Source organism: Anolis sagrei, chromosome 6, assembly GCF_037176765.1.
Source record: "Anolis sagrei isolate rAnoSag1 chromosome 6, rAnoSag1.mat, whole genome shotgun sequence".
NCBI lineage: Eukaryota > Metazoa > Chordata > Lepidosauria > Squamata > Dactyloidae > Anolis > Anolis sagrei.
In genome coordinates, this window is record NC_090026.1 from 31,408,230 (window position 1) to 31,434,910 (window position 26,681).

The window sequence follows — 26,681 nt, forward strand, 5'->3', positions numbered from 1 at the left end:
CAAAACTGTCTTATAGTGCTGAGGCATATTAAATATGGTTTTCTGTGGGCTAGCAGATGACAACTACTGGATAGCATATATTCTGTATCAGAAACTAGAGCTGATGTGGTCTATCCAATGCAATTTTCTGATTCAGCACCCTAAATAACCAAACCAAATCTAAACTTGACCAAAAATTGATTCGTAATCCTTTTGGTACTAATGTTGGAGAGTGATTCCTGGTCCCTGGTCAAAAAAAGGTTGGGCACCACTGTTTTAGAAGAACCATTAAAAAGAGCACAACAGCAATCATTTGTACAAAACCAATGTTTATCGGCTTACATTCTGTTTATAAAGAGAAAACAATACAATATACCAAAAGTTTTATTTTAATAAATAATTTGTTATCATTATGCTTGGCAATGTGTGGGGAGAGAAAAAAAGTTAAATTAGTTTTAAAATCGTTTAGTTAAATAAACTCAATGGGCGGGGACTTTGAACGGGTGGGGACTTCATGTAACAAATATGAATTGCCTTTTTCAAAAATGGAAAGGGAGGAGAAATTGGGATTACATTCCACAAACTTTTCATTAACTGTAAACATAATCCTGTATTTATGACATTTTTTTAAAAAAACAAACAAACAAATGCATATCAGTAACACAGAGGAAAGCAAATTTGGCTCTGTAAAAAGCCTATTTTATAATGTGAGCAAACTGGAACTCTGTATGAATATTGGCTTACTTACAACTATAATCACACTTTTTAAAAGGCGGGAGTATGGCATATTGAATCCATTGGGTAAAAGGTCTTGCCAGTTCTCATCCCAGGGAAAGAGATGGTATTTTCTCCAGGTTAAGAAGTATTATTATCCCACCCATATTGAGTTTATGCCAATGAGGAAGTGCTACTGGACTCTACTTGCTATTATCCCTGTCTGGGTCTGATGGGAGCAAGAGTCCAATGGCTGCAGAGGCACAAGTTAACCCAGGTCCCTTCATGTCTTTATTTCAATTCCGCCGAACTCTGCATTCCTTCCTCCCACATCTGTCTGATGCAGAATTCTATCCAGTTTAGAACTTTACCATACTAATTTGGGTTTCGTTAGCAGCCATGTGGCAGGCAGAAATATATCACGCAAAGCCATCATGGTCTGAACTTCCATGTTTGCAAAAATATAACCTGTTTAATTGCTAAGGTCAAAACTGTTTAAGGCACTGAAACCAAGCCAACCCGTGGCAACTACTTAGCACAGCTAGATCCATCACTGGTCTGTGCCATGAAAGAAGAACATAGACGCCACTCTTGTAAACCCCAGATGAAGTGATAGCACTTGGAATGGAGTTCTGAGTTCAACTTTCATGGTGTGGTTGTCTAAGGCATTCCTTATCTCCACCTCAGATGCTCTGCTACTGCTGTTACGAGCTGGTCCTTGAACAGGTCAGGGAAGTCCATCTCCACATTTTCAGTCATCTCCTGCTGAAGAGCTTCTCGTCAAGAGAGAAATGCTGGTGATTCCTTCAGAAGTGCCACCCCTCCAGCTGTAGGCCCCATTGTCCTGTGTTGGGGTTCCTGATTAGAGCTTCAGAAAAAGAGGCACAGCATATGGGCCAAAATTACATTGTCTGCTTTTGTCACATCACTGGAGGCCTCCCCATGGTGTCTTGGTGTTGGGGCTGGTGGTACCAAGGTGCAAAGCTATTGATGTAACTGTTAGCAGGGAGCGGGGTTCCTTTGCATGCCATGGGGATGTCCCAGAGTGGGGGTATATTGGGGGAACAGGGAGACAAAGAAGAGGAATTGTGGAGGTGATCATCTTGTATGCTGGAACCCTGCTTCATAATCTTTTTGAACTTGGAACGTTTATTCTGGAACCAGATTTTGACCTGCAGAAAAAGAAAGGAAAAGGTATAAGTGGGAAATACATATAGCTGAAAAAATTAGGCAGTAGGGAGGAACTGAACAAATTCATCGGACTTTATTATTTGCAGAAACAGAACGTTTCTGGCTTGAAAACAGAAGAAGTTCCATTTGTGGATACTGTTGGAATTAGGAACGTATGCATCACCCCAAAAGATGATAAAAGGATATACTGATTTGCATCAAATTTATATTTACGTATATCAATTAAAATGTAGAAACTAATGCAAAAGTAGAGAAGGTTGTGACCAGATGCTTAGTGTTGTATCAATGGTTAAACGTTATTCAGTGGCCCTCTATCATCTTAAGGATTTTAACCTTTAAATTGGATTTGGAGTGAACAGCCATTTAAACAGAGGTATGACCTGACACGTAACTCTTTGGGGTTCCTACCAATTTTTCTTTGCTGAAGAGAAAACAAATATTGGAATGCCTCTTGATTTCAGATAAAGCTTTCTTTTCTTGGTCACATACATTACAAATCAATATCATAAGCAGGGAAAACAATATATGCAGAATATCAAAAGGTCTCATGGTGACATATTCACTTTGATGTTGCAGGAAATATCTTGTCCTTGTAATTCAGTGGTTCCCAATCTTTTTTTTTTTGACCAGGGACCACTTTGATCAGGGACCAATTGGCCAGGGACAACTCTCCAACATTAGTACCAAAAAGGTTACAAATCAGTTTTTTGGTCAACTTTAGATTCGATATGGTTATTTGGGGTGCTGATTCAGAAAACTGCATTGGATAGACTCCATCAGTTCTAGTTTCTGATACAGAATATATGCCATCCAGTAGTCACCATCTGCTCATCCCCAGAAAGCCATATTTAATAAGCCTTGGCACTATAAGTGGGTTTCGTGAGATCAGCTGCTCTCATTGCAATGGTGTAGTAACGATGAGGATATGGACCATATTTTAGTTCTTGCAGACCACTGGTGGTCCACAGACCACAGGTTGGGAACCACTGTTGTAGTTAAAAGGGGATTCTCAAGCACCATCTTCAGGCTTCATGGCCCAGCAAAACCCATAGTAAGAGACTATACCCATCTTCAAAAACAGAATTTGGGACACAATGGAATTGTTTCTCATCCAAGCATGAAATGAATGTATAAGAGCACATGACTTTTCCTCATTATTTTCAAGGGAGTGAGCCACACATTATTTTCAAGGAAGTAAATTCACACTTTTACTTCCTTGCTAGAATCACTTGGAAGTGTTTCTGTAAACAGATCTGCCAAAGATCTGTTTTTGGTCTGAGTTTTAAGATCACTTCATGCAAAGTCTCATGGGACTAACAGCCATTGGCAGCTTTGATTATACAGATGATTTTGATAAAGCAACCTGCACTCCAGCAAGAAATGTCCAAGATGTTTTCCTACTTGTATTTCCCTGAATTCCATGAGGATACAGATCAGTCTGTGATGACCAAGTTGTTCCTGTTTGGGACAAACATCTGGATTACTGTTGTATGTCTCCATATCATTTTTTATTTATGGTGATCCTAAGACAGAGTTTTCTTGGCAGGATATGTTCATAGTGCGCTTGCCCTTGCCTTCCTCTGGAGCTGAAAAAATATGTCTTGTTCAGGATCATTCAGTAAGTTTCCATCGGTGAATGATAGTTTGAATGATGGTTTCAACAGTCCTGAGCCAATGCTCAACCCGTCACACCATGCTACAATTGGATAGCCTCCGCCTATTTTCCTACACTTCTCTCTCTCTCTCTCTCTCATTTTGTCTTAATTCCCTCATCTATAAAATGGGACTAACAGAGTCCCATCTTCCAAAACTATTGGAATAATAATGGATGACAACACTTCCCAAGTGATGGAGAATGACTTTGGGAGATAATGTCTGAGCCACCTGCCCTTACTTGCCTTTTACTGCACTCATCTGCTGCTTGACCCCTACTAAATCTTTCTAAAAGTTCAACTTTTCTCACTCAATACCTCCCGCTCCCCCAACAAAAAAATGCTGATTGTGCAATGGCATTTGTGGAAAGATCAGAAAGGCCAAAACGTAAACATTGATCTTCAGGGCATTTTGCAGCAATGGAAAACTACCAGAGGAAGAAGTCATAAAAAAAAGTCTAGGACTTCATTGTCCACAAAAGATAGTCTGGATGTAGAAGTCATTCCATCTCCCTCTGATCATGGAGAAAGAAAGAGAGTAGTTTCATATATGGGATAATTTTAGACGCAGAAGGAAAGCAAATGGTGAAAAAAGTCTACCCCATGTGAAAACAAAACAAATAGTGTTAAACCTGAGCTTGGAAAAATATTTTTTTCAGACAACAACTCCAGTTATGTATAATTTATATGTATATATTAGAACAGGCTAAGTTTATGCAAATTAATGTCCTCTTTGACCTCTTTTTCGTTGATAATGCATTTTTTTGTCTCACACACAAGAAGCCACTCCAGTTCAACGTTAAGGCTGTGGTTGAAACCAAGCCGTAGTTTCATGGTACAGCAAATGCTTAAAGAACACTCTAGATTTAATAGCTGATTGTTCATATGTGCCTTCAAGTCAACTTTGCATTACCACAACCTTATCAAGAGGTTTTCTTAGCAAGATTTATTCAGAGACTGTTTGTTGTTGCCTTATTCTGAGGCTGGCTCTGCACTGCCATATCATCAGAATGAAGATTTAATGCATTGCACTGGATTATATGAGGGCCCTTCCAGACAGCTTGATAATCCAATAGAAAGAAGTGAGGCAAAAAAATCACAGTAGCTGAAAAAGAGTCCAAATATGGAACTGTCAGTCCTCGCACCCTGACAGGTTTGTTTGTAGCGGATTTTTTAAAATCCATAAGATGGATGCGGGACATCCGCTGGAAGTTTTCTTTTAATTTTTTTTTAAAAATTGACTCTCTAAGATACATTGAACCTCATAAGTGCTGATGTAAATATATGCATGTGCACACAAGCAGATTCCTTCTCATTATCTCTTCTCACTCTCCTGCTGCCTTCACGTTTACCCTCTTGAACCTCGCTTTCCTTTGGAGTCACTTGCCTGCTATGCTGGTGCCCTCTGTGTAAATTCAAGCTCTGTTTAATTTCATAAATATGAAAACAAAGGAATGGTTGCAGAGAGTTCTCACGGGAAGTGCTTTCCATTTGTGCTTCCATTCAGCCACCTGTGTGTCTGTGGACCCATCTGTGTACAACTCTCATCAGCTATTTTGGGATTTTAAAATGTGCACATGTGCTGGAGTAACAAAGTCCCATATTTTTTGTGTGTGCAGGGATATATAAAGATGCAAATACGCTTATTTTTTGTCCAGTTTCAGATTTTAGGTGCACCTTTTTAACCCGTGTTTTTCAACCACTGATGCGATTCAGCGCATATTTTTGGCAAGCATCATCTAGCCACTTTTATCCCGGTTTCTCTCAGATTTTAGGTCCTGTGTAGAAGGGCTCTCAGTTTACATTGCCATATAATTCAGTTTAATTGAGTTAATCTGCATTCTGAAATTTGATTATATGGCAGTGTAGATCCAGCCATAGAGAGTGTGACTTGCCAAGGTCACCCAGACTGTATCTACATTGCCATATAATCCGGTTTCAGAATCCAGATTATCTGCTTTAGACTTGATTATATGAGTCTACCCTGCCCTATAATCCAGTTCAAAGCAGATAAGATGGATTCAGAAGCTGGATTATATGGCAGTATAGATGGGACCCCAATGGGTTTCCATACCTGAGCAGGATTTGAACCCTGACCACATGGAGACCAGGAGTCAAATCACTTTCTCTCCTTTTCCCTTGTCCTTAGCTTAGTTCAATTGATGCAAACTGATGTCAAAATACAGAAGTTGTTTGCAGTTATTTAACACCGCTGCCTTGGATTGAGCTCCAGGAGAAAGGCACCATATAAATTAAAGATATAAAAGGATAAATAAAGGAGAGGAGGAAATATCTCACACTTCCCAGTAGGCTCTGGCAAAAGCAATCTGTGGCAGCCTTTACTAGCTTGTGTTTTTCCTCATTAATAATTTTTGCCATCCTGACCACACTCTGATGATATTTAGTCACACATTTCCCAGTTTGCATCTATGAAATGTTGGAGCGGATGGGATTGCAGCTCATTGTGTGAACACTCATCTCACTTTCGTCACCAGAAAACAAGTTTTGCAGGCCTTGGCATTGTTTCAGGAACCCGCAGAACCTGTGTGTCCAGGAGGAAGGTTGGGACTTTTAAAAAAAGTGCATGCATCAGGAGAAGCAAAGCCTCCCTGAAACCACCTCCAGCTCTCTCTTTTAAAAAAAACAACACTCACCATTGTTTGTTTTTGTGCTTCCCTTTCACAAGTGTATTGAGAAGACAAGGTGCAATGCAAAGGCAAATTAATTGGCTTTGTGTTTAGAAGTATTGTGTTTGTGCTAAGCACTCATCTCCACATAGCTCTGAATGCTGATCTACTAATGTGTCTTTCAGATTTACAGTTTTGGTCCTGATGAAGAATTAAGAAACAAGAATTTGTAGAATGTAAGGACATTGTTTTGTGGAAGGCTTTCATGGGCAGAATCACTGAGTTGTTGTAGGTTTTTCAGATTGTATGGCCATGTTCTAGAAGCATTCTCTCCTGGCGTTTCACCTGCATCTATGGCAGGCATCCTCAGAGGTCCTGAGGTCTGTTGAAACGTCAGGAGAGAATGCTTCTAAAAAATGGCCATACAGCCTGAAAAACCTACAACAACCCCAATGTAAGGACATGCTTACATGGGTATCAATGGCAGCTAGGGGTACCCATGTTATTGGGGGCCAACAATGGTACAGTGGTTTGAGCATGACTAGGGTGCTGGATAACAGGGTCCAAATCTTGGTTGGCCATGAAACCCACTGTATGACCTTAGGCAAGTCATATTCTCCCAGCTTCAAAGGAAGGCAATAGCAAAACTCCTCTGAAGAGGCAAGAAACCACTATACAGTAGAGTTTCCCTTAGCCAACATAAGCGGGCCAGCAGAACGTTGGATAAACGAAAATGTTGGATAATACGGGGCCACCTACTGTTACCCATCAGACACGGCACTAGACACCTAGAATACTAACAACAGGGACTCAAAGGGTTATGGCAAGGCAACTTTTCAGGGATAGAGCGGCCCAACAGGAAGTACCCGGATGCAGTAGAGGAGTGTGAAAATCACAGAGGGAATGAGGGAGGACACTTTTGCTTCCATCCTGCTTCTTTTCCCCTTTTCCTCCCTCCTCCTCCGCCTCCTCCTTGTTTTGTCTTTTTCACTTATTGGGAATGGAGAAAGAGTTGGGGAGAACTCCTTTAATCGAAGGGGAAATGCTGGAGGAAAAGGGGGGGGCATCAGATAAGACAAATGTTGGATAAGTGAGACTCTACTGTAATAGGGTCTCCTTGCAATCACCATGGGCTTGTAATAACTTGAAGGCACACAACAAAAACATCTGGTCAAAAGTTTAATGGAACTGTCTAAAGTACAAAATCTTATACCCCAAAGACCTTGGATACTCACATTAAAATTTGAACTAAACACATATCCAGATATATTAATCTGTAACAGCTAGTGAGCAATATATAGACACACATACAAACCCAGATAAATATCCAGAGATACTAATTGGTATCAGTTAGTGGCATCTATATCAATGCAGCAACTAATATACCCTGGGTTTCTCTGTTTGTATCTATATAAATAAAAACATAATGTTAGTTTGTGGGATTAACATAACTCAAAAACCACTGGATGAATTGACGCCAAATTTGGACACAATACACCTATCAGGCCAATGAGTGATCATCACTCATAAAAACACTAAAAAAACACAGCGGAAGGGACTTAAAAGGCCAAAAAGCAAAAAGATGCTACAGTGCATGCGCAAAAACGACTCCGCCGGCAAACAAAACACACAATAGCATATCCATACTCCCTTCTGGACTCAGGCCCCTCAACCAGGCCTTTTAGGAGAGGAGGATGATCCAAATGCACTGCTTCCAAGATGCAAGCTTTCTTCTCCTTGGATTTCTTTGAGAGCATCCCAATCCCTGCATATTTCTAATTTTCTATTCCTGGAATGAAACCCCCAGCAATCCTCCAGATAGATAGATTAAATGGAGATAGAGATAGAGATAGAGATAGAGATAGAGATAGATAGATAGATAGATAGATAGATAGATAGATAGATAGACAGACAGATCAGGAGGACTGCTAGGAGTTGCAGTCCAAGAATTGGTAGAGAAGGAAGAAAGGGAAAGGAAAGGGGTGAGGGGAGAAAGGGAAGAGAAGAAGAGAAGGAAGGAAGAAGGAAGGATGGAGAGAAGGAAAGAAAAAAAGGGAAGAAAATCGAGAGGGAAGGAAGGAGAGAAAGAAAGGAGAGAAAGAGGAAGGTTGGCCACAGCAACACTTGGCGGGTACAGCTAGTGTGTCTATATATTGCCCACTAGCTGGTACCAATTAGTATATCTGGATATGTGTTTAGTTCAAATTTTAAAGCGAGTATCCAAGGTCTTTGAGGTATAGGATTTTGTATCTGGATTTGTGTGTGCGCATATTTATTTCACATCTTTTCAAACAAAGAAAGAAGAAAATACGGGATGAGTAAGATCAGATAGTAAAATCGGTAGCACACCCGTGGTCCTACACAGCTCCTGTTTCTTCCTGAGCCTCAAGCTGAGGAATGTCCAGAGTTTGCAAAGATGTGGCAAGGCAAGGGAATCGGTACTGTCAGAAGTTACGTTCCTCCCATCCAGCAGCCTCCTTTACAGCTGGTTGAACAGCTTAACCTGATTTCTTGAGACAGACAGATGTCAGGGGTGAGTCTTCAGCCGGAGGCATAAAAAAGATTTGGGGTTTTTTTATGGTAGAGAGGGAGCAAGTCAAGTAAAAACCTGTCAATTCTTGATGGTGAAGATTTGAAGCAGGGGGGAGCATTCAAATACTGTGAATGGGGTTCTTTTTTGGGAGGGCCCATCTATTTCTCAGTTCAGGTGTAACCCAGAAAGTGGGGGGGGGGGGGTCTATCCTTGGTTTGTTTCTAATCAGTTGTATCTTCAAATACAGGAGGGATGACTTGGAATATTCCAAGTAAAATCATTTCCCCAAGAAACTATTTAGTTTGTTGTAGGTTTTTTTGGGCTATATGGCCATGTTCCAGAGGCATTTCTCTTGACGTTTCGCCTGCGTCTATGGCAAGCATCCTCAGAGGTAGTGAGGATGCTTGCCATAGATGCAGGCAAAACGTCAGGAGAAATGCCTCTGGAACATGGCCATTTGGCCCGAAAAAAACCTAAACTATTTGGTTTGTTTGTTTGTTCCATTAATTAAATTTGTGGCCTGTGGGACAGTGTTGGGATATGTATCATCAAAGGCTTTCATGGCTGGAATCACTGAGTTGTAAGTTTTCTGGGCTGTATGGTCATGTTTCAGAAGCATTTTCTCCTGGCGTTTTGCCTACGTCTATTGCAGGCATCCTCAGAGGTTGTGAGAGTTGGGATAGGTTTTCAACAACACAATTTTGCTTCTGCAAAAGAATGCAGAACTAATGCAGAGCAAAGTAACAACTTCATCTTGCTATAGTGTAGGGCAACACTATGCATCTGCAGCAGGCATGTAGCCGGGGGGGGGGGGCTTGAGGGGCTTCAGCCCCCCCCCCCCCCCCGAAATTTTCATGGTGGTTCACGAAAAGGCCTTACTGGTGCATTATTTAAACTGTAATGTTTATTCATATCATGATCTGATCACCATACTCAATATATCCCATATGTATGGGGGTATTGGGGTAATGATGCAAAAGGTTCGCTAGAGTAGACCCTCTTTCACTCAGACCTTGAGTTGTACTTCACCTGCATTCAGAGAGCACCGTGAATCTGGACCAAACTTGGCACAAATACTCAATATGCCCAAATGTGAACATTGGTGGAGTTTGGGGAAAATAGACCTTGACATTTGGGAGTTGTAGTTGCTGGGATGTATAGTTCATCTACAATCAAAGAGCATTCTGAACCTCGCCAATGATAGAATTGGGCTAAACTTCCCATAAGGAACCCTCATGACCAGCAGAAAATACTGTATTTTCTGATGGTCTCTGGCGACCCCTCTGACACCCCCTCATGACACCCCTAGGGGTCCCAACCCCCAGGTTGAGAAACACTGAAATACAGTAATACAGTTCGAACTGCTTTCCTTGGCAGTGAAGATCCAGCCTTGGTGGCCATCAACCTTGGTGGCCCCGCTTCCTGAAATTCTCTTCAAACGAAACACAAAGGGCATTGTATTTTAACACTTTTTTCAATAATTGTTTCAACCAACTTATTGTGTGGGCTCATTGTTTTTTTTAAATGTATTTATCCTTTCAGTGTCTGTTCTTATTAAAATGTGGTAAGCCACCTTGGTTTCTCAGGCCATAGGGGACATATGTATAGTTCTCAGGCACAACTATACAGGGCATTTGTCAAGTCTATTGTCTCCTCATCCAGGCCAGCTTTTCTTCTTCTTTATAATATTAAGCAAGAAGCCTGGGTGCAAATTTCGATACAGCTTCTTCCAATATTGCCACCTTCCAGGTGGACTATAACTTCCATCCACTCCACCCAATATGACCATGTTGGCTGGGGATGGTGGTAATTGTTATTTAATGTATTAAGCAGGCATTGGGTTCAAGGAACACTGCTCCATTGAGAAGGATGGTTTCTGGGAAGGGCGTCTCCACTCCTAGTTGTTTAGGGGCCCATAAGAGAAATGACCACAGGGGCACAGCGGGTCAAATTGCTAAGTTGCTGAACTTGCTGACTGGAAAATTGGCGGTTTGAATCCGCGAACGGGGTGAGCTCCCATTGTTAGCCCCAGCTTCTGCCAACCTAGCAGTTCAAAACATGCAAATGTGATTAAATCAATAGGTGCTGCTTCGGCAGGAAAGTAATGGCGCTCCATGCAGTCATGCCAGCCACGTGACTTTGGAGGTGTCTATGGACAATGCCGGCTCTTGAACTTAGACATGGAGATCAGTACCACTCCCCAGAGTTGGACACGACTAGACTTAATGTCAAGGGGAAATCTTGACATTTTGGAGAAATATATTATATTTCTCACCTGCCTCATATCATCAAAAGGTGAAAAAGCCAGTTGGAGGTAGGAAACTGGCAGAATGGGGGAAAAAAAGATAAGATCACTCCTACACACACATGCAATCCATGCTACCCTCCCACTGAAGATTGCATACTGAGGCAGTGGAGCCAGAATGGACACATGTGAGTAATGCCACATGCAGCTCCCTGAATGGCCTCAAGCAGGTTATGTACTATATGTAGCACTCCACCTGGCCTACCTTACAAGGTTAGTGTGAAGGGAAACTAAATTGGGTTTAACATGCAAAGCAACAGGGTCTTCAAGCAAACTTAACTTAGATCCTGAGTTTTATAGTATGGGTCGATTCTTCCTAATATGTATTGAATTGTTTTTTTAACAGTTTGAATTTGTTTGTTTTAGTGAGATTTTAACAGGATTTAAAAAAATAATCGGAACATTGAATTCATGTATATTTTGTAGGATTTACAATTGTTTAGGGTTTTTTTTTAAAGTCGCGATCCACTTTGGGTCTCGGAAAAGTGAGATACAATAAATAATAATAATAATAATAATAATAATAATAATAATAATCTATATAAATAAAAATGTAATGTTCGTTTGTGGGATTAACAGAACTCAAAAACCACTGGACGAACTGCCGCCAAATTTGGACACAAGACACCTAACAACCCAATGTATGTCCACTCAAAAAAATGATTTTGTCATTTGGGAGTTGTAGTTGCTGGGATTTATAGTTCACCTACAATCAAAGAGCATTCTGAACCCCACCAACGATGGAACTGAACCAAATTTGGCACACAGTTCTCCCATGACCAACAGAAAATACTGGAAGGGTTTGGTGGACAGTGTCCTTTGGTTTTGGAGTTGTAGTTCACCTACATCCAGAGATCACTGTGGACTCAAACAATGATGGCTTTGGACCACTCTACAAGAATACGCAATATGCCCAAATATGAACACTGGTGGAGTTTGGGGAAAATATAATCTTGACATTTGAGAGTTGTAGTTGCTGGGATTTATAGTTCACCTACAATCACAGAGCATTCTGAACCCCACCAATGATAGAATTGGGCCAAACCTCCCACACAGAACCCCCACGTGGGCCACAGCAACGTGTGGCTGGGGACAGCTAGTAATAATAATAATTCAGTAAGCTCTCTCTTAAGTGGCACTCATGTGGATTGCTAGATGCTGAATAAATGTAGTTTCCGATTTTTTTGTGAGTTGATATTAAAAATAGGCCTAAGTAATACAACATTCCATACTATACCATTCCCTAAACTTTGACTTGATGTGATACTGAAATACAGTAATTAAAAGCAAATAAGACAAACTTAACTTTTTGTAACACAATTTTATTATACATATATTTTAATTTAAATTATTATTTCTTTGATTTTTTTTTGGCCAGTTGTTTGAGAATTCTAATTGCTTAAGTTCTGGTTAACTTAGAGTCTACTGTAATAATATGTGTGATTTTATAGGCTCGTTTAACTGATGTGTCCTAGCTGGTGTAGTATTTCAGTCTAATTTATTATTATTATTATTATTATTATTATTATTATTTGATGCACAACAAGATTAGCAAGAGCAAACAAGATCACTATGCTGTCTATTGTATTGGATTACATGTTGGACACTTCCCAAGTGTCTAGGACTATATGATGTACCAGTGAATAATGTGTGCAGATCTGAGTAGGGTGGCCTTTTCCAGCCTACAGATGGTAATTTTGTCAGCGGCAATTGTTTTTAAGTGCAGGCCAAGGTCTTTAGGCACTGCACCCAGTGTGCCAATCACCACTGGGACCATCTTTACTGGTTTGTGCCAGAGTCTTTGCAGTTTGATCTTTAAATCCTCATATCATGTGAGCATTTCCAGTTGCTTCTCATCAATTCTGCTGTCTCCTGGGATTGCAACATCAATTATCCATACTTTGTTTTTTTCCATGATCGTGAGGTCAGGAGTATTGTGCTCCAAAACCTGTCAGTCTGAATTTGGAAGTCCCAGAGTAGTTTGACATGTTCATTTTTGGTAACTTTTTCGGGCTTGTGATCCCATCAGTTCTTTGTCATAGACACATGATATTTCATAGAACCATAGAGTTGGAAGAGACCTCATGGGCCATCCAGTCCAACCCACTGTCAAGAAGCAGGAAAATTGTATTCAAAGCACCCTCTACAGATGGCCATCCAGTCTCTGCTTAAAAGCCTCTAAAGAAGGAGCCTCCTCACACTCCAGGGCAGAGAGTTCCACTGCTGAAAAGCTCTCACAGTCAGGAAGTTTTTTCTAATGTTCAGGTGGAATCTCCTTTCCTGTAGTTTGAAGCCATTGTTCCATGTCCTAGTCTCCAGGGCAGCACAAGTTCCAGTGGATCATCTGAGCAACAGTATTATGCCTCTGCTTGTAGTCCATCTGCGCAATCTTCTTGCAGTAGCTAAATATGTGATCCATCATTTTGTCTGCTCCCTTACAGAGTCTACACTTGGGATCTGTAGTCAACTTTTCACTTCTGGCTTTGATGGCATTTGTTCTAATTGCTTGTTCTTGGGCTGCAAGAATCAGGTCCTCAGTCTCCTTTACAAAGTTCCATTTGTGAGCCACATCCATGTTTTTCCTTGTCAATTTTGCTCTCAATTTTTTTCCAGAAAATATCCATGGAGAGCCTTCTTTTGCCAGTTTTTTCTTCTATTATTATTATTATTATTATTATTATTACAAGATTAATACACAGCAAACAAGATCACTATGCTGGCTGTTGTATTGGATCACATGTCAGACACTTCCCAAGTGTCTAGGACTGTGTGATGTATCGGTGAATAATGCATACACATCCAAGTAGGGTGGCCTTTTGCAGCTGACAGATGGTAATTGTGTCAGCGCCAATTGTGTTTGAGTGCAGGCCAAGGTCTTTAAGTACTGTACCCGGTGTGCCGATCACCACTGGAATCACCTTTACTGGCTTGTGCCAGAGTTGTTGTTGTTGTTGTTGTTGTTGTTGTTAGTGTACAGCCTAGAAAGTTACTTTTTAAAAGTAATTGGTAACATTTTAGTTATTACTAGTGTGTAGCTAAACTACTTCCTTGATGTCCTATAAGAAGTTTTAAAAAAGTATCTACTGGGGAATAATAATAATAAATTTGTTACTCACCTCTCCTCATTATATCTATTGTTTCAGGCAACTATGTGGCTTGTTACTCCCTACTTCCAAACTTTGAGAAGGATGTGTTAGAAAAGTAGACAATGAATAAGCAGAAGGAAGTGCCAATGTATCTCTTGATCTCACCTGGGTTTGGGTCAAGCCCAACTGTGCTGCTAACTCCGCCCGCTCAGGTAAGGCCAGGTACTGGGTTTGCTGGAAGCGTTGGTTGAGGGCCTGAAGCTGGAGACTAGAGTAGATGGTGCGTGGTTTCCGGATCTTCTTCCCTTTCCCATTGATGCGGATTTCCCCGTTTTCGATGATGGTAGACTTCTCAAACTCTTTTCAAAAGAAAGAGAATTTGGAAAGAAAGAATAAATAGTAATCATCAATCTGTCTAGCAGAGCACTTAAAGCATTCAAGAGACAAGTTTGGGACAAGAGGTTCTCTTTTGTTCCTATCCCTCATTACAATCCCATTTAAGTCAGCCTTATTCTGTTGCTTTAGAAATACAAATTTTTGGCAGGTCTATGTAGAAATTGTGTCATACTCTAAAGTAGGCTTCCAAATACCTTCTCAGTCCATGACCCCATTCCAGAGGTTCATTTTAAAATACCAGTAGTTTGAGGATTGGAATAAATAGAAAACCTAGCCCCTTTTTTCTGGAATAACATAATCAAAGATAATGAGAACCTGAATAAGAATTATATCTCAACTTCTGTATTGTTCCTACTTCATCACACAAGTGAATGGATCCACTTTAAAACCAGTTGCTGCTTCCTGCAGAATTCTGGGGTTTGTAGTTTAGGGAGGAGGCTTTAACAGCCTCGCTAAACTACAAACCCTAGAATTCTGCAGGAGGCAGAAACCGGATTTAAAGTGGATTCATTCTCTAGTGTGGTGAGGTAAAGAGAGGGATATATAATGTGTTCACAGTAAAATAATCCTTCAGTGGTTATTATTTTTAAAAAGATTAATAAACTTGGATGAAGGTGTAAGTCCAATGGTGCATCTACACTGTAGAATGAATACTGTTTGGCACCACTTTAACTGCCATGGCTCAATGCTATGAAATCCTGGAATTTGTAGTTTTACAATGTCTTTAACCCTCTCTGGCAGAGGGTGCGAGTGCCTCACCAAACTACAACTCCCAGGATTCCATAGCTTTGTGCCATAGCCTTTAAAGTGATGTCAAACTGCATTCATTCAACAGTATTGATGCATCCTAGGTTATACATCAGTCCCAGCATATGTTACATTTTACCAACAATCTACAAAAGATTAACTTGGCTCCACTCTATCTCATCACATCAAGCTGTAGTTTAGTTCTAGAACCATTCTCTGAAATGTGTGGATCACTTCTGAATACTATTTATATTTCCTACTTCCATCTTACATACAGAATTATTCCGATTTCATTAATAAGATAACATCATTGAAGGGAGGAGGCAGTTGAATCACAATGGCTGTGAGATCCCTTTAAGCTAGTTTTCCCCATAAAGAAGATTGTACATTGGAATGCCCTCCAACATTTCATAGATTAAAACCAGGACAGGCATAGTCAAGCAACATCAGAGCGTGGTTACAATGGCAAAAGTTATTAATGAAGATGGACAGATGATTTCAGCGATGTTGCAGTAACTTGCTGTTGCCTGAGCCTACTGGGAAGAGCAAGATTCTGACTTCCTCTCCTTTGCTAAGTTTGCTGGGGAGGAGAGACAGGGCCTTCTCTGTGGTGGCTCCTCAGCTGTGGAACTCCCTTCCTAAGGAGGTTAGATCTGCCCCCTCCTTCCTGGCCTTCCAGGGGAAACTTAAATCCTGATTATGGGAGCAAACGTTTGCAGATCAGACTGATTTTACTGGCGAAGATGAGATTTTATTTGAACGCAATTTGGACTGATTTGGATGACATTTTTAACCTGGCAAACTGTTTTAATGTATATTTATATTTATTTTTAGGTATGTGAATGTTTTTATTACGTGTTTATATTGTGTTGGCATCGAATTGTTGCCTGTTGGTAGCCGTCCTGAGTCCCTTCTCGAAGATTGAGAATGGGCTGGATATAAACGTGCTAAATAAAGAAATTAAAGATTCCTAACAGCTTTTACCTTCAAACAAAAGAAATGATCATGGGTACCCTTTAGGGACAAAGATACTCAACTTATGGAGAGATCTGAAAGTGAAATTGCCTACCCTGCAAGTTTATTTAATGATCATGGGTACCCTTTAGGGACAAAGATACCCAACTTATGGAGAGATCTGAAAGTGAAATTGCCTACCCTGCAAGTTTATTTAATGAATATTGTTCAGCTTATGTATAAATAAACAAACATATCGAAGGATTTTTTTTCATGTCAGGAGCGACTTGAGAAACTGCAAGTCGTTTCTGGTGTGAGAAAATTGGCCATCTGCAAGGATGTCCTCCAGGGGATGCCCAGAAGTTTTACCATCCTGTGGGAGGCTCCTCAGATTCAAACCGCTGGCCTTTCAGTCAGTAGTCCTGCCAGCACAAGGGTTTAACCCATTGCGCCACTGGGGACGAATATATCGAGGGAATGAAACTAATCTCATGAACTTTTATGAGTGGGCAAATTTCAAGAATGGTCACATACAACCTGATCTAGAATATGGTAAGTGAGAAACACTTTTTTTATTGAAAGGTAACAGGAACAAAAATCACAATCCATAAATGTTGATACTTATTTAGGTTTTGATCCTCACACCTCAGAGGCCCATTCAGTCTATACAATAACAGTGCTATATTCTGCCTTAACAACTATATTTTTGTACAAGCAGAACTTTGAATATCTCCTGTGCCAAAGAGAAAGCCGCAAACCGCTGCACTCTATGTTGTCTGAGTACATGGGCTATGGGGTTTTTTTAATCTGAGAAGAAAAAGCAACATTGTGATTTATAGTTTAAGGAGGGATAGCCAAAGGGTACTAAATACCTTAAAGGCAACAGATCCTATTTGATCTTGGAAAAGAAGCAGATTCAGCCCTGACTAGTTCATAGATAGGATAATACTAGGTAATGCTGGCAATATTTCAGAGGAAGGAAATGATGAACTACCTATCAGCTAAGAAAACCGCTGTGACATTCAGGGGGCACCATAGCTTTACATATGACTTGGAAACATTTATACATTTAGAACTTCAATCAGAGAACTCTAGTGCCTTACTGAACTACAAACTCAAAGATCACATAGGATTTTGCCATGACCATTGATGTGGAATTATACTCCTATGATTGCACAGTACACAAGAGCGCCAGGTTCAAGACTTGAGAAGTCAGGCTCTTTCACTTTGATTGTGCTTTTCCTGCATGGCAGGGGGTTGGACTAGATGACCCATGTGGTATCTTCCAACTCTTCTATCCTATCCTATTCTATTCCACACAGCCATATAACCCGGAATATCAAGGGTTGGACTAGATGGCCCATGTGGTCTCTTCCAACTCTATTATTGTATTCTATTCTATTCTACACAGCCATATAACCTGGAATATCAAGGCAATAATCTACAATATTTGCTTTGAACTGGATTATCTGAATCCACGCTGCCTTTTAATCCAGTTCAATGTGGATTTTATACAGCTGTGTGGAAGAGGCCTAAAGCTTACACACTGGCAGAACAATTGATGGATATGGTGCGCCCATTTAAACTAATGTTTCCGAGTTTAACCAGATGATCCCAGGCAACCTGTTCTGATCTTTTGAGAAAAGAACATGGAACACAGTCTGTCTCAAAAATAGCTGTGCTTTTAATCACATCATCAATGTTTCACAAGACTTTCCAAGGAAACATTTACATCTAGTCCAGTGCGTATTAGACTCTCAAGATATGCCCCAGATCACATTCAAAAGAACTGACAATATTGAAGAGCTCACACAAGTAGAACAAAGAAAGCTGTTTTAATAATCTGATGGGCAAAATGAGATCCACGAAGCAACTTTCCCATGGTCATAGTGTCTTTTTCAGACAGATCTCCAAGACCCTATGATGACACAGTTCCAGCATGCCTAAATTCAGAAGTAAATTAAAGCCTCCCCTCCATCTCAACTGCCACCGCCTAGGTCTCTGGGGAAGAGAAGAAGAGGCAAGAAGAACTCAACGGTGCCTAGACTCAGAAGTAGATGAAAGACCCTCCCTCCATCCCAACTGCCACTGCCCTGAACTCGGAGGGAGAGAAGAAGAGGTAGGCAGAACTCTATTAGGCCTACTCAGAAGTAGATGAAAGGCTCTCCCTCCACCCCAACTGCCACTGCCCTAAAGTCAGAGGGAGAGAAGAAGAGGCAAGCAGAGCTCTATTGTGCCTAGACTCAGAAATAGATGAAAGGCTCTCCCTCCACCGCAACTGCCACTGCCCTGAAGTCGGAGGGAGAGAAGAAGCAGCCAGACAGAGCTCTATTATGCCTAGACTCAGAAGTACATTGAAGGCTTTCTCTTCATCCCAACTGCCACTGCCCTGAAGGTGGAGGGAGAGAGGAAGAGGCAGGCAGACAGAGCTCTATTGTGCCTAGACTCAGAAGTAGATGAAAGGCCCTCCCTCCATCTCAACTGCCACTGCCTTAAAGTAGGAGGGAGAGAGGAAGAGGCAGGCAAACCGAGCTCTATTGTGCCTAGACTCAGAAGTAGATGAAAGGCCCTCTCTCCATCCCAACTGCCACTGCTCTGAAGTCAGAGGGAGAGAAGAAGAGGCGGGCAGAGCTCCATTGAACCTGGGCTGAGAAGATGAAAGGCTTTCCATCCATCCCAACTGCCACTGCCCTGACCTTGGGGCATTTTGCAAGGAAGTGTCACCCAGTCCAAGGGGCCCTGGAGATCACTGAAATGGCTTGTGGGGAGCACATGTGGCCTGTGGTCTGCAATTTGTTCATCCCTGCTTTGGATTCTAGGTAATAGAGGAAAAAAACATGGAAAAGGTTTATTAAACTGCAAAAACTTTGTTCTTGGAAGGTTAAAAATTGCATATTTTTCATTAAGAAAAATTTGAAACTAAGTGCCCTCCACCATACCTACTTTCAAACTAACTACTCCTCAATTAAACAAAAAATAACATTTTTAAACCAAGAGCAGAATATTCTTTCAAAATTTATTACGTATTGTTACTTAACTGCTTTTTGATTTTATATTTATACTTTAATGTACTCATATTGGCTTTTATTAGCATTGTTTGATATTTATTACCAGATACCTTGAGTCCCTGTATTGGGAGAAAGATGGAATAAAAATAAAGTAAATAAATAGTCATTTGTAAAGGGGAAGGGGGTAGAGTGAGCATTCCAATTAAAAGGTTTTTGTCTCTTTTATGTCTAAATGAGAACTCCCACATGACAAAAAAAATTGAGTGATGGTAAAAAAAAAAAAAGAAAGGTGTTTTGTGGCCAAATTTGACAGCAATTCATCCAGTGGTTTTTGAGTTATGTTAATCCCACAAATGACATTGCATTTTTATTTATATAGATTATTCTAATAGAATTATATGAACAGGAACAGATCTAAGCCTTGAGATATAGATTTAGGACAAAGGCAAAGTGTACCCCATCCTAAAATTCCTTTAGAGACAGTAATATTTTTGAGTGTTCATACCTTCTGGGAAAAATAACCAAGGCTTTGGATATGTGTGGAAATTTATCAACATCCTGTAGTTGATCTCCAATGTAATACATGGAATATGCATGTGCTAATCCTGAAATAATAATTTGCATTGTCACCAGACTACCATTTCCAGGAATCCCAATGGGATCCTAGCCCATTACATCAGAGACATCAATTTCTTTTCAAGCTGCTTCTTGAATCAATGCCTACTGTTGCTCCAGACAGCAGAAATATTTAAACACCATTCTAGATTTTCATCACCAGACTCAAGTTTGAATTAATATCTAATGCAGAAACAAAGGTAGATGGAGAGGATCTCAACTGGAACTCTACAACAATATGCATAATTGGAGTTTTCTGAAAAAAATGATGCAAGTAAATTTCCTGGAAATATTTGTGAGCAATTGATGATGCGAGAAGCAAAAAAAAAAAAAAAAAAAAAAAAGAATTTTAAAGCTCTGTTTGGTTGGAACAACTCTGCAATGAAACCAAATCGCAGAGCACTTTAGGAGCAACCTGTGATAAGCTGAAGAACTACCTGATCTGGTTATGTTTGAAAAGAAACAAGGACATTAGAGTTCAGAATGCGGAGTGAAGGCAGGTCACATTGCCACTGTTCTGAATTGGCTTTCTGTTTTCATCACATAGCCATCTCCATTCGGATACATGACAACATTGTAACATAGCAACGTAATGATGATGTCCAAATGCTTCCTGATTAATGGGGATCACAAGGACTATGGAATATGGACAACTCCTCTCGCCCCCTTTCCCCCACAGGAATCCATATACCCATACACAACTATATAAACAGAATAAATTTTGTGTTATCGAAGGCATTCATGGCCGGAATAACTGGGCTGCTGTGAGTTTTCGGGGTTGTATGGCCATGTTCCAGAAGCATTCTCTCCTGACGTTTCACCCTCATCTATGCCAAGCATCCTCAGAGGTTGTGAGGTCTGTTGGAAACTAGGCAAATGGGTATATATAGCTCCAGGGTGGGAGAAAGAATTGTCTGTTTGAGGCAAGTGTGATTGTTGTAATTTGTCACTTTGATTAGTATTGAATAGCCTTGCAGCTTCAAAGCCTGGCTGCTTCCTGTCTGGCTGCTTCCTAACAAAGGTTTCCCCCAGGCAGGAAGCAGCCAGGCTTTGAAGCTGTAAGGCTAATCAATGTGACCAATTGTAACTTGTCTCCAACAGACAAGGGTTCTTTCTCCCACCCTGGACATTCCACAGATATATAAACCCCACTTGCCTAGTTTCCAACAGACCTCACAAGCTCTGAGGATGCCTGCCATAGATGTGGGTGAAACGTTAGGAGAGAATGCTTCTAGAACATAGTCAGACTGCCTGGAAAATTCAACCCAGAATAAAATTTCCTTTTCCATATGGGTTCCAGTAAAGATTTGATGCTGATTGTGGGACAGTTCTTGTCACCAAAAAGTCTGCGTACAAAGATAATATCCAATTCTGATTGAGACATCAAATTCACATTTAACCCTTCCATATTTCATCATTAGAGGTCTAATTTTTCCAGATTTATTTTTGAAGGAGCTATCTGTTGCAGAAAGCTTGTCAATAGCCATCTTGAATGTTATTCCAGGTAAGATCTGACCAAAATAGAGCAGAGTGGGACTATGACTTCCCTCAACTCAATGCTATACTCCTATTGATGCAGCCTAGAGTCAAATTGCTTTTTTAAGCTGCCGCATCAACCTGTTGACTCATGTTCAGCTTGTGCCTTGAGCTTTTTCATGCATATTGTTTTCTAGCCAGTTGTCACTCCACCTATATGTGTGCCTTTTATTTGTATTGCCTAAATGTAGTAGCGTACATTTCTTCTTGTTAAACTTCAGTTTGTTCATTTTGGCCCAGCTCTCTCATCTGTTAAGGTCATTTTGGATTCTGATCCTCAACTCTGGGCCATTGGTTAACCTTCCCAATTTACAAATTTGATAAGCATGCTGGCTTCTATTCCATCATCCAAGGGCCCTTCCACATAGTTCTATATCTCAGAATATCAAGGCAGAAAATCCCACATTATCTGAGTGTGGACTCAGATAACTCAGTTCAAAGGAGATATGGTGGATTTTCTGTCTTGATATTCTGGGATATAGGGCTGTGTGGAAGGGGCCTAAGTCATTGATGGAGATGTTGAATAGCACTGGACACAGGACAAAGAATTTCACTATGCAAAGATTAAAAACTTAGAGGTTGGAATAAGCCACTCTACATTTTTTTTCCCATTTTGGACATTAATATTCTAAAGTCTGTGTTTTTTCTAATAGGCTAATCCCCTGATTTTTGTTTCAAGATTGTCTCAAAATTCCAGACTTATTGCATTACGTTAAGAATTCTTCAATATTTCTGTTGTTCACCAAAAAAAACACAAACAAACAAAAACCAGCCACGACTTCCTCTCCAAGGAGAAGTAATTGAGTTGAAGCAAGCAAGCCTGCAAAATGCAAACAATTTCAGAAAAGTAATATTGACCAATCAGAGGCTTTGTTATCCTTCATCTTGGCTTGAAACTGTGTCAGGGCAACGGAGGAGGGAAGGAGAGATCCCTCAGCTGTACTTAATTCTCAATGGGATTAATTTTAATTAAGAAGTTCAATTGACGTGCAAAGCAAAGGACAAGCTGTTAGGCTTAACGAAGAGCATTCCCCAGGCACTTTAATGAACCACAGCCCTGTATTGCCATAGAAGCCACAATAAAGAAGATAACAGTTGCTGGTAAACCATTGGGGAAAAATAGTTGAAATCTGCCCTAAATAATCTTAGCTGATTTTGAAAGCTAAGCAGGATCATCCCTGGAGAGTACTTGAGAGTACTTGAATGGTGGAAAACCAACAAATGCCATGCGATTCCCCCCCCCCCCCTTGGTCAGGAGAAACTGCAAGTCGCTTCTGGTGTGAGAGAATTGGCAAGGACATTGCCCAAGGTACACCCGGATGTTTTTGTTGTTTTACCATCCTAGTGGGAGGCTTCTCTCATGCCCCCGCAATGGGAGCTGGAGCTGACAGAGGGAGCTCAACCCGCTCTACCCAGATTTGAACCTCTGACCTGTCGGTCAGCCCTCCTGCTGGCACAAAGGTTTAACCCATTGCACCACCGGGGGCCCCTCATGCCATGTGATGTACGTATGCTATATTTTGGACTAAGTAACTGGAAAAGCCATATCTGAATATTCTTTGCCTAAGAAAAACCCTGCAAAATGCATGGGCTACCATAACGCTGCTTCCTTAAATATCATATTTTAAAAACTTATCTGCTGCCTTTGAAAAGTTGGTTAGCTATCTATGTTTAAATGTCTTTTGTTTCTACTGTGAGATTTCAGGATGGCAAAGAGATTACTAGAAGGAGGTAGAACAATATAATGATGTTAACGTCAAAGTTCTTGAAATGGTCTTCCAAGTAACTTTTATCATCTATACTTTACATTGATGTATTTGTATAATTTTAATCTGCATTGTTTTTAAAATGTTCTAAGCTGCCTCTAGTACCATTATTGGTTAAAAGGTGGGATAGACACAAATCCAATATCACCACCATCATTATAATCTTTAACCTGATTAGAATAAACATATAGATCAGTGGTTCCCAATTTGTGGTCTGTGGCTCACCAGTGGTCCCCAAGAACAAAAATATGGTCTGCGGCCTCCCCATCACTACACTGTTGCCTCAAAACTATGTCGCAACAAGAGCAACTGGTCTCATGAAACCGTCTTATAGTGCCGAGGCAATGGGGATGTCAGGAGTGGAGAGGCTGACTACTCATGAACGATTATTACTATCACATCAGAACTAGATTATTAAATATGATTTTCTGTGGGCGAGCAGATGGCAACTATTGTATGGCATATGTTCTGTATCAGAAACAAGAGCTGATGTGGTTTATCCAATGCAATTTTCTGAATTGGCTCTCCAAATAAACAAATTTAATCCAAAGTTGACCAAAACATAACCCTTTTGGTACTAATGTTGGAGAGTGGTCCCTGGTCAAAATGGTCCCTGGTCAAAGTGGTCCCTGGTCAAAGTGGTCCCTGGTCAAAGCGTTCCCTGGTCAAAGCGGCCCCTGGTCAAGTAGTCCCTGGTTAAAGCGGTCCCTAGTCAAAGTGGTCCCTGGTCAAGTGGTCCCTGGTCAAAGTGGTCCCTGGTCAAAAAAAGGTTGGGAACCACTGATAGATAGATAGATAGATAGAGAGAGAGAGAGAGAGAGAGAGAGAGAGATAGTAGGGATGTAGGTCCTACTGTTTGTGGGGCTGAGAGGTGAAGGAGGCTGGTACTTCACCAAACTACAACTCCCCGGATTCCATGGCATTGAGCCATGACAAGTAAAGTAATGTCAAACTGCATTCATTCTGCAGTGTAGATGCACCCCGGGATGTGTATAAAAGTGCAGCCTAAATCATTGAACGCACTCACACTGAACAACATCCAGAGTTGACAGCTAGACATGCAATGTTGGCATTTGTCATGCTTCAGACTACCAAGACAGCAAATATTGACTGTAGAAGCAATGTAAATGATACTGTTAATTTCTACAGTTCCACAAGACAAAAGTAATGTATTGGTAATATTGTAGTTAGTTTGCTGTGTTAGTAACAGATCTGTGTTACCCTTAATGAGATGTAAAATCTGTTTAATTGACAAAGCAGAAAATAGTAAAAAGAACAGAAAATTCAGATCTCCTGTATGAGAGAATCAATTCCTATGATTCAATCTTGCCTCCACCTTAAATGCACTAGGAATGTTGATGTGTATAGTTTTTCCTTAGAAATCCTTCCCTTCATGAAGACAGCCAACACAGCATGGTTTGAGTGTTAGACTACAGCTCTATAGACCAGGGTTCGAATCCCCAATCAGCCATGAAACTCATTAATAATAACTTTGGGTTGTTGTAGGTTTTTCAGGCTATATGGCCATGTTCTAGAAGCATTCCCTCCTGATGTTTCGACTGCATCTATGGCAAGCATCCTTAGAGGTTGTGAGGTCTAATAACTCTAATAGACCTAATAATAATTATAACTTTATTTGTACCTCGCCACCATCTCTCCGAAGGGACTCAGGGCAGCTAACATGGGGCCAAGCCCAAGTAATTACAATAAGGCAAGATAAAATACATACAAGACGGATGATAATATCAAGTAAAAATGCTATACAATAACATGGTAATACAGTAAAATAATGACAATAACGTAATAAAACAGAGTGTAAAACAGTAAAACGATTAAATGAGGGCGAGCTGGGCCAAATGCAAAGGGTAAAGTTGTAAAACTCATGGGTGAGGTAGATAGATAAAGTGCTGTATCTAGTGGGAGACTCTGGGATAAACAATGAGGCTAATCTCCACTGAGAAATTAGATAAAGTGCATCAGAAAAACAATTGACATTGGGATGGGACCTGGCATGGGAATTAGTTATTCGTTCATCAAAAGCACACTGGAAAAGCCAAGTTTTTAGACTTTTCCTAAAGGCTACCTTTAGTTACCTTTGAGTTACCTTTGGCAAGTCACACCCTCTCAGCCTCAGAGGAAGGCAATGGCAAATCGCTTCTGAACAAATCTTGCCAAGAAAACCCAGCAATAGGGTCGGCATCGCTCAGAAATGCCTTGCAGGCACACACGAACAACAACAACAACCCAACATGAGTCACCCCCAAATAACTGTGCATAGGATTGCAACCTCAGGCAAGCAATTATTCTCTGCTCCCTTCTCTATCTGTACAACATCACCTTGCCTTCCTTTGTATGCCTTGGTTTAATGATCATTGAGTAAAAGTGTTATTAACTATCAAAAGTGTTATGTATTATGCTAAAATTATTATTAGCATGATTGCCATCTCTTTGTGTGTGTATGTATAAATATGACAAATACAGATGATAATCATACTAGTACTACAACTTAATAGCAGTTTGTAATAATATTTAAGACAGGCATCTTGAACTGGATCAGATCCTTTTGCAATGTGTGCTTGCCAACTAAAAAAAATTACCTACATGAGAATATATAGCTGGAACGCATTCTGTTTCCTAATCTTTGTTTTCTAGAGAGTTAGGAGATTTTAATCCTTTGAGATATTTATCTAGGGCCCCTTCTACACGGCTGAATAAAATGCCAGATTATCTACTTTGAACTGGAATATATGGCTGTGTGGACCCAGGGCAAATTGAAGTTGAATCCAGACAAGACAGAGGTCCTCCTGGTCAGTTGCAAGACCAAACAGGGTATAGGGCAGGGGTCCTCAAACTAAGGCCCGAGGGTCGGATATGGCCCTCCAAGGTCATTTATCCGGCCCTCGCTCAGGGTCAACCTAAGTCTGAAATGACTTGAAAGCTCACAACAACAACAACAAAAACATTTCTATCCCATCAGCCAAAAGCAGGCCCACACTTTCCATTGAAATACTCATAAGTTTATGTTTATTAAAATTGTTCTTCATTTTAATTATTGTATTGTTTTAAAGTGGGTTTTTTTTTTGCACTACAAATAAGATATGTGCACTGTGCACAGGAATTCATTCATGTTGTTTTCAAATTATAATCCGGCCCTCCAACAGTTGAGGGACTGTGACCTGGCCCTCTGTTTAAAAAGTTTGAGGACCCCTGGTATAAGGTCACAACCTGTGCTGGATAGGGTTACACTCTCCTTGAAGGCACAGGTTCGCAGCTTGGGAGTTCTCCTGGATTCATCACTGAGCCTGGAATCCCAGGTTGCAGGGATGGCCAGGGGAGCGTTCGTACAATTAAAACTTGTGTGCCAGCTGCACCCGTACCTTGGGAAGTCAGACTTGGCCATGGTGGTCCATGCTCTCATTACATCTAGGATAGACTACTGCAACACACTCTACATGGGATTGCCTTTGAAGACTGCTCGGAAGCTTCAAATAGTCCAATGAGAGGCAGACAGGTTAATAACTGGGGCGGCATACAGGGAGAATACAACTCCCATGTTACGCCAGCTCCACTGG

The 26,681-nt window shown here is 40.7% G+C and overlaps 1 protein-coding gene across 1 annotated transcript in view; it reads right to left on the reverse strand.

The window, feature by feature from the left end:
- Window positions 1-309: 309 nt before the first annotated feature.
- The window catches only part of LOC132778148 (homeobox protein box-5), a 51,096-nt gene continuing 24,724 nt past the window's right edge, over window positions 310-26,681 (reverse strand). The window contains 2 exon segments of the mRNA XM_060780826.2: window positions 310-1,865; window positions 14,253-14,446. Coding sequence (XP_060636809.2) covers window positions 1,614-1,865; window positions 14,253-14,446 — 446 coding nt within the window. The 3' untranslated portion in view covers window positions 310-1,613.